The sequence below is a fragment of the Mauremys mutica genome, chromosome 14 (assembly GCF_020497125.1).
Source record: "Mauremys mutica isolate MM-2020 ecotype Southern chromosome 14, ASM2049712v1, whole genome shotgun sequence".
Lineage (NCBI taxonomy): Eukaryota > Metazoa > Chordata > Testudines > Geoemydidae > Mauremys > Mauremys mutica.
Window position 1 is genome coordinate 37,304,371 of NC_059085.1, and position 13,760 is coordinate 37,318,130.

The 13,760-nt window shown below is 40.9% G+C and overlaps 1 protein-coding gene across 4 annotated transcripts in view; it reads left to right on the forward strand.

The window, feature by feature from the left end:
* CDH13 (cadherin 13) overlaps positions 1 to 13,760 on the forward strand; it is a 745,597-nt gene that overhangs the window by 262,674 nt on the left and 469,163 nt on the right. For all 4 annotated transcript variants that reach the window (XM_044987232.1, XM_044987229.1, XM_044987231.1 and 1 more), the window contains one exon: positions 11,075 to 11,194. In XM_044987232.1, coding sequence (XP_044843167.1) covers positions 11,075 to 11,194 — 120 coding nt within the window. The remainder of the gene's footprint in view (positions 1 to 11,074; positions 11,195 to 13,760) is intronic.

The window sequence follows — 13,760 nt, forward strand, 5'->3', positions numbered from 1 at the left end:
ATGGCTCTTTTTGATATTCCCTTTGAGAATTTTCCATCTATAGTCTAGTAAATGGATTATAAACAGAGTAATCCTAATTCTTCACCGTCTACATTACCGTTACCGTTGGTGTGCCCTTGTTGCCAAGAAGGCTAACGGCATACTGGGCTGCTTTAGTAGGAGCATTGCCAGCAGATCGAGGGAAGTGATTATTCCCCTCTATTTCACTCTGGTGAGGCCACATCTGGAGTATTGCATCTAGTTTTGGGCCCCCTACAACAGAAAGGATGTGGACAATTTGGAGAGAGTCCAGCAGAGGATAACAAAAATAAGTCATGTTCCCCAGCCCCCTAATGAGGAGAGGCTGATGGAACGGGGCTTATTTAGTCTGCAGAAGAGAAGAGTGAGGGGGGATTTGATAGCAGTCTTCAACTACCTGAAGGGGAGTTCCAAAGAGGATGGAGCTAGACTGTTTTCAGTGGTGGTAGATGACAGAACAGGGAGCAATGGTCTCAAGTTGCAGTGGAGGAGGCCTAGGTTGGATATTAGGAAACACTATTTCACTAGGAGGGTGGTGAAGCACTGGAATGGGTTACCTAAGTTGGTGGTGGAATCTCCATCCTTAGAGGTTTTTAAGGCTCGGCTTGACAAAGCCCTGGCTGGGATGATTTATTTGGGGTTGGTCCTGCTTTGAGCAGGGGGTTGGACTAGATGACCTCCTGAGGTCTCTTCCAACCCTAATCTTATTCTATGATTATATCGGTGTGAGTCCTTTGCCTTCAGATGAGTCACTGGTATAAAACTGATGTAATGCAATGGAGAATCAGGTCCAAAATATTTTCATGTTTGACAGATGAAGTCTGGCTCTGGTATCATTGTGACTGTGTAGGAGGAATCTGTACCCAGGGCACTTGTCAACACTCATCCTTGTTTGTATCTCACAACTGAATTAAGCTCTTAGGATCAAGCTGATAATGCCAGTTAATTAATTTGGACTGAGTAGAAGAAATAAGGACCAAGTTGTGAAGTGGATTTATATAGTAACATGTCAGCTCGTTAGGCCCCAGTTCAAATCTGGCTTGGAAAAGGAGGAATTTGGCCTCAGCCTTGTTTTAACTGGGCATTTTGTCTTCTTGTTAGTACTGGCAGCCTCTGCTTAGGAAAAGCACAGAACTGTAATAGCAGGGGAAACTTAAACTCTTTAGACCATCATTCATATATAGTAAAGAGTACTGGAAAGCCTCCTGTCTCTGTGGCATGATGTGCAGTCCACAGCAAATCTGTGCAATCTCCCCTGCATTCTTACCCTGTAGTCTAATGCAGCATGTTGTTACAGCACCGAGAGAGAGCCAACTTCCCTCTCCACTTTGTACAATGCATTTTTTGATGTAGGATAACTGGCAAATTTTGCAAAAGAGTACCTACTTAGCCATTACATGGGAGAAGAGAGATTGGAAATCAGATCTGTGTGCCCAAAACTGTTTTCAGTTGAAAGAGCATATGAATTAGTGTTGTATTTTAAAACAGGCCACTCAAATTCAAAATTCAAAATGACAGAATTGGGAGATTGGATACTTCAAAGCTTGGAAATAGGGTACAAGGAGCCTGCTCCTCTGCTGCCTTGCTTATATAGCTACTTGCACTGTGTAAAGTGGACTTAAAATGCTACTATTCTGTTTTACACACACTGTTGCACTGGCATGAATGACTGCCCAAGGTACAGGACAATAGAATGAAGCCCCGAATCTCTGTTCTCTAGTTCGTTATCTGTATGAAGGCTATTCTGTGGCTTATGTCAGCAGCGTCAGTAGCTCAGTCCAGTTCCCAGTGGATCTCATAAACAAATTGGAAAACCAGGGGTTAGAGGTAGAAGGATGGGAGGAAACAGCTCCTATTTATCTGCCAAAAGCCAAAGGAGAGTTCCCATTGGTATTTCTCTATCTGGCTTAGAGAAGGGCTGCTTGGAAGAGTTCCTCCCTCGGTCTTGGCTCATGAAGTCAGAATCCACCAAGATTGCTGAAGTTTTGGGGTTGCCAATACTGGCAGTGGGGGAGTGGAGGTGAAAAGGGGAGACAGAAGAAGGGTGAAGATAGGGAAGCTGGGGAGAGGCAAAGTTTAAAAAAAAAAAAAAAAAAAGGATGTTGATGGGCAAAGGAAGCGTGTGCCAAGGTGATTGACAGAGAAAAGTAGGCATCTTGGGGGGCAGAGGACATCAGTTTAGAGTGACCTTGGCTGGTGAACAATATTGAGTGACACTGACCTTGCAGGAGCAAAATGAAGGGGGTGTCAAGATTCTGGGCAACTGAATTTGTATTCCTGGTCTGTGGGCCACCAAGGGCACCCTCTTTTGGCTTCAGCTCTTAGCCATCACCTCTTTTAGGTGGTGACCCACATCTCACTCCCTCCTGACTGTGGGTTTTAAGGCTGCACAGGTCCCTGCCTTACAGAGCAATAACCAAAGCAAGCCAGTCTGCCCAATGGCCACCACTTGCACTTTGCTTTCTCTCTCTGAAAAGGCTATGACCAGTATATTGCCGCAATGACAAGTTACCACATGGCTCCTTCTAAGCAAGCACATTTATTCTTAAAGTAAAAGCATTCCAGTGAAATCATATTAAAACTATCAAAGAATCTGTATGCATGCTAAAATCTGAACAGTGCTCTCCTCCCACTCCAAACTAGGTTTTAGTCCTTCAAAACCCACAACTGGGTTTTTCCAGTGGTTGCAAGTTCATCCATTTTAGTTCCAGATCCAGAATGAAAGATGGGCAGTCCAGCCACTATTTGGGCTTTTGATCTTGGCCTTCTGTAACAAGTAATCAGCAGACAATGACTGTCTCCATAGCTTCAAAAGGCTGGGATTTTGCATAACCAGAGTTGAGGAATTTGCGTTAACCTCTCCCCAGGAATTCCCCAGGAAATCCGTTTAACACATGACCCAAAAGTCTACTTGTCTGGCACCTTTTCAAGGTAGTTTTTTGAACTCTCAGGTCTCACATCTATCACATCTCCCCCATAGAGAGGTTATGTACAATCCCAGCTCACAATAATACATACACGTATGGCAATTCCCTGCAATACCTCATTGTATTATCTGTCCCAGAAGGATATTAGAAGAAGGAGAAAAGAGTGAGGTTAAGGGTGGGAGGATCATGGTGCTTTCACGTGAAAAAGTGGGGTGGGAGGGGGAGATTCAGTTGAAGGAGTGGAGGCAGTGTTTATGGGGAGAGGGAAAAGAGAGATGGGGAGTTTAGGGAGGGATGGCAAGTAGGATGGGGGTATTTGAGGGGACAGTAGGAAGACCTAAGGCTGTTTGTGAAGAGGTTGGAGGGAAAGGGAAGGGAAGATTGAGAGGCTTGTGCGGAGTGAGAGGAAAAACTGAACACTTGTTGACGGGGAGGCAGGCATGTTTGAGGAAAGAGGGATGTTGAGCCTTTTGGGGGATGGAGGGAAAATAGGGGACTTGCACTGCAATTATATACATGATTTGTACATACAGTATTATTGCTTTAGGGTACCGTGTAATTGCTTTGCATATCATAGTCATAATGGATTGAGTTCCGTGGTGGACGAGCAATGCAGCACATACCCCTCCGATGTGTTAGGGATCAGGGATAAAAAACTATGCTAGCTGCCCTACAGCAAAGGGAAAGCTGCTTTACAAGCCATGCAGGACCACACATGCTATGAAAAAAAGGAAATAGAACAGTAGGCCAGGTCAGATGGTCTTACAGATAGAAAAGAGTTTTCTGTATCAGGAATTGTCCCTATTCCCCAGGGATGGAACACCGGAATAACTTGCTCATGGCCACTATCACAACTCCCATGCAGTTTGTGAACCCATTGGCCATATCTGTACGCTACTGCCCTGACCACACCCCTCCCCATTCTCCCATGGAAAGAGGTTGCTTTCTGGTGTACAAGAACCTGAGGAGTTCTCTGTGCAACACCCTCTCTTTCCAATGTGAAAATGGGGGTATTTAGAATCATAGAATACCAGGGTTGGAAGGGACCTCAGGAGGTATCTAGTCCAATCCCCTGCTCAAAGCAGGACCAATCCCAACTAAATCATCCCAGCCAGGGCTTTGTCAAGCCTGACCTTAGAAACCTCTAAGGAAGGAGATTCCCCCACCTCCCTATGTAACCAATCCCATTACAATGGGGCTAAGTAGAAGCTGTAGGATTTAGACCTTAGAATGTATTCAGGGAAGAAGGATGGCTCAATGGATGGGATGTGCAGGTTGAAAGACCATAGATCAATTTCTTGCTCTGGCACATTGCTTCCTGTGTGACCCTGGGCAAATCACTTAGAGCCAGATCATTAGAAGTATTTAGGCAGCTTAAGATGCACCAAGGGACCTTATAAATTAATAGGAAATATTTACACATTATACATTTTAGAACTCCTCTATTGTGCCAGGGCCTTTTATTCTTTTAATAGAGGGATACATTTTTGTAAATAATTATTAACAGAAAATGGTTTTTTTGTATACATTTCACAAGAGTGGCTTGGACAATTTCCCCAGAATGTTTCAGATCTCCTTCAAAGGTAGGGTGTTTTCCTTACATATTTCTGTGACTCCCAAACTTCACCAAAGGCAGCCCATCTCAAATATCAAACAGATTGAAAGGGGGCTGGGAGTTGGGGAGAACAGGCCTTCCAGCTATGTCATTGAAATCAGTGCCTCTTATGAATATTAAAAAAACTAAAATACAAACTGCTGGCTCGAAACCACCACCATTATTTCAAAATGCACAAAAAAGAAATAAGTCAATGAGCCCTCTCCTTCCTACACTTCCCAGTGTCTCCGATTTAGCCGATGGCATTTTCCTTTGAGATTATAGGTACCTGTGAGTAGAATATATTTATTCACTTATATCAGCACTTTCAGATTTCAGACATGACATCAGTTTAAAATCTTACCCACCAATACACCTATTAAAGATCTGATTTTATAAATCTCCCAAACTATGACACTACCTTCATACCAGAAGTGACTTGGGCAAACCTAGGGAAATCTGCACACAGTTCTGAAAAATAATTGCAGAAACTTAGAAAAGCAGATGGTTCTAAAAGACAAATTTACATTTTCTGTTCAGCTCTGTTGAAATAGGAAACTGAAAATAGAAAGAAGACCAAAAAAAACCCTGAGTAATTTAAAGCAGTGTTTCTCAATGACTGGTACCTGAGATCTCCCTGATACTGTTTAGAAAGGCCACAAGCCATTTCCTGGTATCAAAAAGGTTTAGAAACATTGATTTAGAAGATGACACATGACGGGAGTTCTCCTGAAATGCATTCAATGTCACCTTTTCATCATCATGGAGGGAGTTCCAATGGAAAAGAAATAATCCTTTATTAGTAATTTTTGGGTTGCAGGAAAAAAGTTTAGTCAAACAGCCTCATCTAATGACAAGAAAGTGGGCAAACAGATCACTATATGCACGTTTTCTAGGGCTACTTATAGATCCAAACACTTCAGTTTGAAAACCCCCACAATCTTTTGATACCATGGTAAAGAGAAATTGTGCAGGAGAAAAATCTCCCTTTATTAGGCAAAGTACCTTCATGATCTGTGCATTGTTATATTTTATTGTGCAAACTGCATTAGGGCAGTGAGTATAAAGAAAATTACTCTGTTTATTTACAATATGGTTGAATGCACTGAGGATCTCAAGGTTTTGGGGCATCTTTAGTGGCACTGAATTATCCAGGATATCAGATCAATACACTATATTGAGGTGAGCTCCTGCCTTCTGCTATAAAAGCAACTTGTTTCTGTCTGCTTCACACCAGTGGAGATTTTTTTTCATAGTGATGAGTAATGTGAGTTACTAATGTGTCCAGGTGAAACTTGAGACATAAGGTCAAAACAGCAGTTTTCCCGAAGCCCATATTTTGCAATGTTATCTGACATGTGCAGTCAGCCAGAGCCTAATCAGTTGTTTATCTATGAAGGGGTATCTCATTATATTTAATGAGCAGTGTGCAGCCAATGTGAGCATTCTTGCTAGAGGGGTGATTCAATATGGTTTTAATGAAAATACACCCACTACGGTAAATAATGATGGGGAAAAAAACGAGAATGTTCATTTAAAGTAACATTTCTTTGTCATTTCTGGATTAGTCCCAGAATAAGTAACTCCCGTGGTTAATGAGTGCGGAAAGAGAAAGTTAATGGCATTCAGTCATTATCAGCTTTGACTTAGAAATACTTTTTGCTGACAAAGTATAAGGTGAGCCTTTAGATAAATTAAAGTTATACTTGAATGTAGACAGAGGATTTTTTTACATCATGCCTCACAATGCATAAGTCCAAGATAATAATAAAGCAAATAATTCTACAATGCAGAAATGAAATGGTTTTCTCTGGAATAGTCTTGAGTATTCATATATACAGTTAAAATAGGAAGCTGTACTTTTTTGCTATTTTTAATGCATTTATAAAATAATTATTATTTACAAGGGTACTAAAATAATGTAAAATAAAACATATTTGTTACCCTTCAAGAAGGCTAAAAAATCCAATACCCCATAAAAAAATGATAGCTGCTCATTAAATAAACAATTATTAAATCTGCAGTCAGAGATGTCATGCATTGGTGAGAAGTCAATGAATCGATCGACTTGGGCAAGCTGAAATCTGTCTATGTATGTAACACTTATAATGGTAAAATCACTCAGGCAATAAAATCCACTTTTCCCCTAACAATTTCCAGATGCTGCCCCATTGTGCATACTTCAGAAACCTTGAAGCCTGTATATTGAAAGATAGATGATTCTCCCTAGTATACTGAATTCTAGTTAGATTTATGCTTTTAAAGTATACAATGCAATTTGGATGGTGGGATTTACAGGGAATGAAGAGAGAGAGTATTTATGAGCAGGTGTCTCTGTATCACTGGCCTCTCAAATTCTTAATTTTATTAATTGATCTAATGATTTATTTAAACAGCTGTTCTTTAACTCACTTATGAAGAGCTCATGAACACTGTTGGGTCTTTCCAGAGTATTAATAATAAATACCAGTGTTTTGATGTTTTGGAAAACATCTTGAAAATTTACTATCAATACTGTTGATGGTAACCATCAGATGGTGGTGATGATTATTATAATCTGTACTTACAGCACTTAGTACACATTAAATAAATCAAACACCCTCTTTGAAATACAGTAGATAAGGGATAAAGAGAGACTATATCTCCCCACACTGAGATGCAGCCACCTCCAGCTGCTCTTTTACATCACACAGCCATGCTACACAACAGAATGCCACATTAAATTGCAATTTCTTGGGGGGAGGGGCAGGTTGCTTGCAGTAAAAAGTAAATTCACTGTGTTTATTTTTTTGTAATAGAACCTGCTATTGACCCAGCTTTACACCATCAAACCTAATTTATAAAAAAACAACTAAATGACAAGAAACACAAATGCTTTCCTGGTCACCAATAATGGGTTACAGATTGCCACTCCAGTGGTATTTCCAACCCTTATTGTGACAAATAGATGAGTGTTCAGCCATCTAACTTATTCCCCTGACAAGTTCTAATGAAGTTTTCTCTGCCAAGAGTAATGGTGCCTGTTACTGGAAAGTGCTAGGCTATTTATTCAAATTTTCAAGAGGTATTAAGTCTTCAAAGGGACCCTTACCAAAGGGGTGGGGAAGCGGAAGCTGAGTTGAGAATTCTCAAGGGAACTAAGGAAGTCTGAACCTGTGTAACATCCTACGTTAGGTAGACTTGACCTCTAGCAACTCAAGGTCATTGCCGTTATTCGGATGAGTCTTTTTTTTTTCTTTAGCACATGCCTAAATGTTAGAAAAATGAATCTACTCCGTGCTTGATGCTTGCTTAATGTGACTAGGAAATTAAATTCAATTACTGGTATTGTATCTAAAAATGGCACTCAGTAAAGAGAAAGGCCTGGTGCAAAGCTTGTGGTGAGTCAGATAGTCAAGTGAGAGTTGGATGCCGGCCCGATTTTTCCATTGTCTAGGGAGACAGTAGCTGTATCCTTGTAAGTGACTAGGCAAAATATTTCTTTCAAAAAGTTTAAAAATAAATAATGCTAATTCCACCTCCTACTCCCTTGTTTATTGAAAAGGAGAAACATAATAAAGAAAAACATTGTAACACAATTTCCATGCTAAGTGTAAATGGAGTTAAGATTGCCACCTTTTAAATAGGATGGCAGATGTGAGGTTGAACCCTTTCAACAGCTACCTATGATTAACTCCTTTGCACTATATTGTAATGCAGTAATATTAAAGTGATATTGAGACAGTAGCTTACAATGTTATTAAAAGGTGTAACTTTTGCCATTTGAAATGATTTCATAATCTTTGCACTGTGCTCCAGGAAATGAAAAAGGTGAACCCAGCTACTGTGATTACATATACAAAGTACAGGCCTGACTGAGTATGCATTGAAGTCAGTGCAAATCTTTTCTGCGACTTCGTTTGATCAGGCTGTGTTTAAACACAGAATTCCCAAATTCTGGGCTTCCGTGTTTATATGTTGGTCACCATTAACAAGTCAGCATTTCCCAACTGCTACTGCACAGTGTTATCTGACATACCATAATTTCCCCTTTTTCTTAGAAAAGGAAGTAATTGTGGTAACTGGGCTATATATATTAATCAGATGTAAGTGGTGCATAGTCATCTGTAGAGGGATGAAATGTACTCTATATGAGTATTCAGACATTTCTGACTGAACTCGCAAAGCCCCATCCCACCCTGCACTGGACTCATTGTAAAACCCTGGAAGAATTCTTCATTGTTCCAATATCTCGCTCAGAATGCAGAGGTGAGGTCTTCTAGTCTTCCTACCCCCTTTGACACCTCCAACATTTTGTGATAATAAATGTGGACTGAGGTAGTGACCATTTGCATAATCTTTGGCTTTTTGCAAGTGGGGAACAATCTGGAAAAGATTAATGATCGATTCTGGAGAAAATGTATGAATTAATTGTTCCTGACTCAAGTCTTCTAGTACTAATGGAAATGAGTTCCAGATAGAGCTAGACCTGATGTCTATTGGTAGCAAAAATAGACATAAGACACCATGATGCAGCATGGTACTAGATATTGCCTGGCTGTTTCTGAATGCTGATCATGCCTTTGAGTGGCGTGCATCTGGAAATGCCTCCCACTGAACAAGCGCACAGGGATCCATACTACAGGCAGGGATCAATTTCTGTTGCCTTGTTCTTTTGCAAAGGCATTTTGAGAGACTCTTCTTCAATATAATATAGCCCTTCATGAGCTCAGAGGGGTTTGGGAGACTAGGGGTATGTCTACACTACCCACCAGATTGGCGGGTAGTGATCGATCTATTGGGAATCAATTTATCACATCTAGTGTAGGTGCAATAAAATCGATCCCCAATAGCTCTGCCGTCGGCTCCGGAACTCCACCGCAGCAAGAGGCGGAAGCAGAGTCGACGGGGGAACAGCAGCGGCCAACTCGCCGCCGTCCTCACGGCTAGGTAAATTGACCGAAGATGCACTGACTTCAGCTACGCTATTCGCATAGCTGAAGTTGCGTATCTTAGGTCGACTCCCCCTTTCCCCCCCCCCCAGTGTAGACCTAGCCTAGGAGTAAGCATGGATCAAAGTTGTTATCACTGTAGTTCTATTTGTGCTAAGCTGAGTAAAGGAACCTTTTCATTTTAGACATATCAACGTTCATTCCTTGTCACGCTCCTCAACCACGTCACACAGACACATGGCAGCCTAAACTCCTGCCTGTATTTACAGCAGAAGTGACTTTGGGTAGAATTCAGCTTTTTTTGATTTTGACACTTCCCATGTTTTTGTCTTCAACTTTCTCATGAATTTTTATTAGGCAAAATTCCTTGGGGAGAGAAATTGAAAGACAAAACAAAAACACGGACCCAAGTGTCTTGCAGATTGAAAGACTAGAGTGAGGTGGCAATGCACGAGGGATGGATGGGAAAATGATATTATTAGGGTGGGCCTCAAAGTAATGAAAGCTGAAAACAGATTCTCTTGATCGTTCTTCCTCCTCTTTGACTTCAGCAGGATTAGAGTTGTATGTTGCAGGCCTGTGTTTCCCCTGCTTTCTCTTCATTGTCAAATTGGAAAACTGATACTAAAACCGATCGAGGCAACAGTTTTCAGTTACTGCAGACTGTATATTAGACAGAGGAACCTAGCAAGATAGCGGCAAGAACAGCCCGTCATTGGTTGTTGACACACACAAATCACGCCTTTTAGAAAGCTCATTTGCAGAATTACAAAGGGGTTGCAACAACCACTATTGAAATGCATCCACCTCTGGGGTATAATGCAGCAGTTATTGTAACAACACCCGTATGCAGCAGTTTGGGTCCAGAAGGGAGGAAGAATGTAGAATGTAATTATCCCTGCTGAAATTTACCTAGATTCCTTCAGGGATATAGCTACTATGATCACGCAAAACTGTCATGGGATCTTTAATGACCATAAATTATCAAAACCTACTTCACTTTCACAAGTGATCCCCCAGTCAACATCTTAAATACATGGAAATTGCTTAGCACTAGGTTTTGAGGATTGATTCTACTTGACTCGGATGGAAATGTGATACTAGTAGGATTAACCAACACCAACTCCACCAGTATGTTTGTTTACCTGCAGGTCTCCTACCCAAGCACTTAGCCTGCCAGACCTCATTTAGTTTTTAAGATTTAACACGTTCATCAGCTGGGAAGGTAGCACAGTCAAAGGTGGAGATTTATAGAGCCATTGTGGTTGCTTTCAAGCTAGGCCAGTTTTTCTACTTAGGCTCAGTTAGGCTACAGGAATGCAAGATGAACAGTGCATGCATAAATCATTATTGGCATCATCATAAATGGAATGATCCTGAAGATCATACTGAATAGTTTAAAGATAATCTTCATTAATCACAAAACTGGTTTGAGTCTTGAACTAACAATACTCTTCCTGCTAATGAGGGCTGAGAGAATGTATTAGCAAGGTCCTGGCACCTGGAATTTTTTATTCAGAAATTAAGATCTATGCAATGGGGATAATAAATTCATGCTGTCCTGGAGGTCTTGGATAATTACTTCCCTCATTTTTCTTTTTTAGGAAATCTTTAAGATTGAAGATGGCAGTCTTGGAATTCTAAGACACAAAAGGGCTATTGTGGCAACACCAATATTAATTCCAGAAAATCAGAGACCGCCATTCCCCAGAGCCGTGGGCCGGGTAAGTCTTGACAAAACATAGCATCAAATTGTGATATTAAATAATTCATCCATTTCTCTTAGGTTTTTATATAGCATCTGTCACAGCGGTAGATATATGCTGGACAAAATTAAAGAGCATGGAAGCCAGACAGAAAGAGGTGTTTTCTCTCTTTCCTCTTGGGACAAAGGAGCATTATTTTGATGTGCATAGGATTTTTACTTTAACAGGATCAGTTCTCGTAAAATGGGTTTCTCAGAGTGATATGTTTTTAACCATGGCATGAACTTCACAGTAATAGTCACCTAACAAATGTGCTTGTCCAGTATTGATGTCCACATGGCAAGTCATGAAGTTCCATTCAAGAACAGTACATTCCCTCAGGAATATAGGATTGGATATCTGGTGTCTGGTTTTGTTTTTAATTGAGGCTATAGCAACCAAAAACTGATATGCACACAGGGCTTTTGGACTCCTTTAATCAATCAAGAGTACCCAAAGACCATGTGTGGCTGGTATAGCTCTGTCAAAAACAAGACCCTATTTTGTTTATCTCTGTAGACACACGTGTACACACTCATACCCTTGCAGTTCTTATGCATAGATTTTTCTGAACTGCACACATATAACTTGCATATCCAGTTAGCATTATTGCTCATTCAGCCACAATAATTAAACATATAAATGAATCATTTAGGCATCATTTGTTGTAATTGCCTGGGCATATTTTGCACATGGACATTTCTGAAATATGGGCCGGTAACGGGGTCAGCATCCACCTCTCGCAAGCGCCCCCTTCTGGTCTGGTGTGTCTGTGTTCTTTCAGTTCTAGTGATCCCTTTTGGTGGTTCTCGGGCAGTTTTTTCCAGCTTTCTCCCTGGAGACACTATCTTCCTGTGGCCTTCCCCAGGCTCAGTTCTTACTCAGTCTCTGCAGCCTACCAGGAGCTCCCTCAATGCTCCCCCAGTCCCTGCTAGCAAACCGTCTTTGGCTCAGTCCTAGCAGGCAGCCAGAAGCCTCTCACTCCCTCGGTCCCTGCTAGCAGACTGTCTTTGGACCTGCTGCTCTTCCAACCAGGCATGTAGTCTTTTTTTTTCTCTAGCTCCAAGCAGCACCTAACTGCTGCTCTATTCTGCAGCTCCTTTTATATGGTCCCCCTGGTCCCCTGATTGGCTGTTCCAGTGGCCCCTCTCAGTGCTTCCTCACAACCAGTCTAGGCTGTTTGGAGGACCTCTCCACTGCTCCTTTTCTGGGATGGGTGTGGCAGAACCCTGAGTCCTCCAGCATTTTATCCTCCTCCCTGCCCTTACCCCTCACACTGATACAAAACACATCTCACCAGAAGTAGTCCTCTCTTTTGGGGCAGACTTGAATTTTTTTTTAAGTACAAGTCTTGTTTAATTGTGAAAAATCCGCCATGACTAAGCTTTTTCTTGTTTGTTTAAAATACTGAATTAAGAATTTAGATAACCAGAAACTTGGTAAGAGGCTTTTGAATATGGGCATGATAAATATTTGATATCTTAATATCTACATGGTGCAGCAATGTGTAGTAAGGATGTGAGATTTTTAAAGTGCACAAATTGTTCCATGTAGACCCTGCTGGTGTGCACTAAAAGTTCCCTAGTGTGCTTTAACATAGTGCTGTTTCAAACAGAAGATACCAACTGTAGAGTTCTCAGATGTGAGTGATTGAGACAAACAAGAAAGTTCTTTTATATTCAGATCTGGTAGGTAGAGGTTTGGTTTGGTTTTTTAAAAATATTAATTCACTTTCATATTAAATACGAAGGGCAAGCCATTTGAGATGTCTCGCATAGGCTGTACATGCATCCATTACAAAAACCTTTTTTATCTAATATATTTTAAAGAGAGATCCCTTTATTCCTTTCCATAAACTGCAGTCTTCACTAACAACAGATGGTTCCCAAGTCACACAATTCAGATGCTGATCTGGATTTCAATCCTCTGAGAATTTGATTCAGCACTTACAGAAATAGAGCCCAGTCTTGAAATTCAGATCTGAATCCATGCTCCAATCCTGACTCCCCTCTTCTTTTGGAAGCGGTTGAGTTAGAACCATCTCTGCTATTGGTATGATGTACACTTAACTGGCAACTCCATTCCAGCACTGAAAACGCCAGTGATGTTTCCCCTTGAATCTCCACAAAAGGTTATTATTAGTGACAGATTATTCTAGAGCAGAAATAATAACCAAGACTTGTAAAACAAAAACATTACCAGATAAATAGCTGGATGAGCAAATGAACTACTGCTGCATCACATCCAGCCTCAATATGCTAATCCCTAGAACATCCTTTTATGACTGAATAAAATAGATTGGGGGTCTTAATCCTGAATTAAATATATTCTAATTTTAAGCATATGTTCATTCATTAATCATACGTGGCACAATCTCTTGGTTGGAAAACAAATCACTTTTTGCTGACTCATGTTACCGTAAAATACGTCAGAGTGTTTGAGAATAGCTACTGGAAGGAGGGAAAGCTCGTGGGCCATGGTTTAGGTCAAGGTTCCAAAATTAGTTTTAAGTTGCAAACTTTTCTTTCTGGTAATTGAAGCCCAT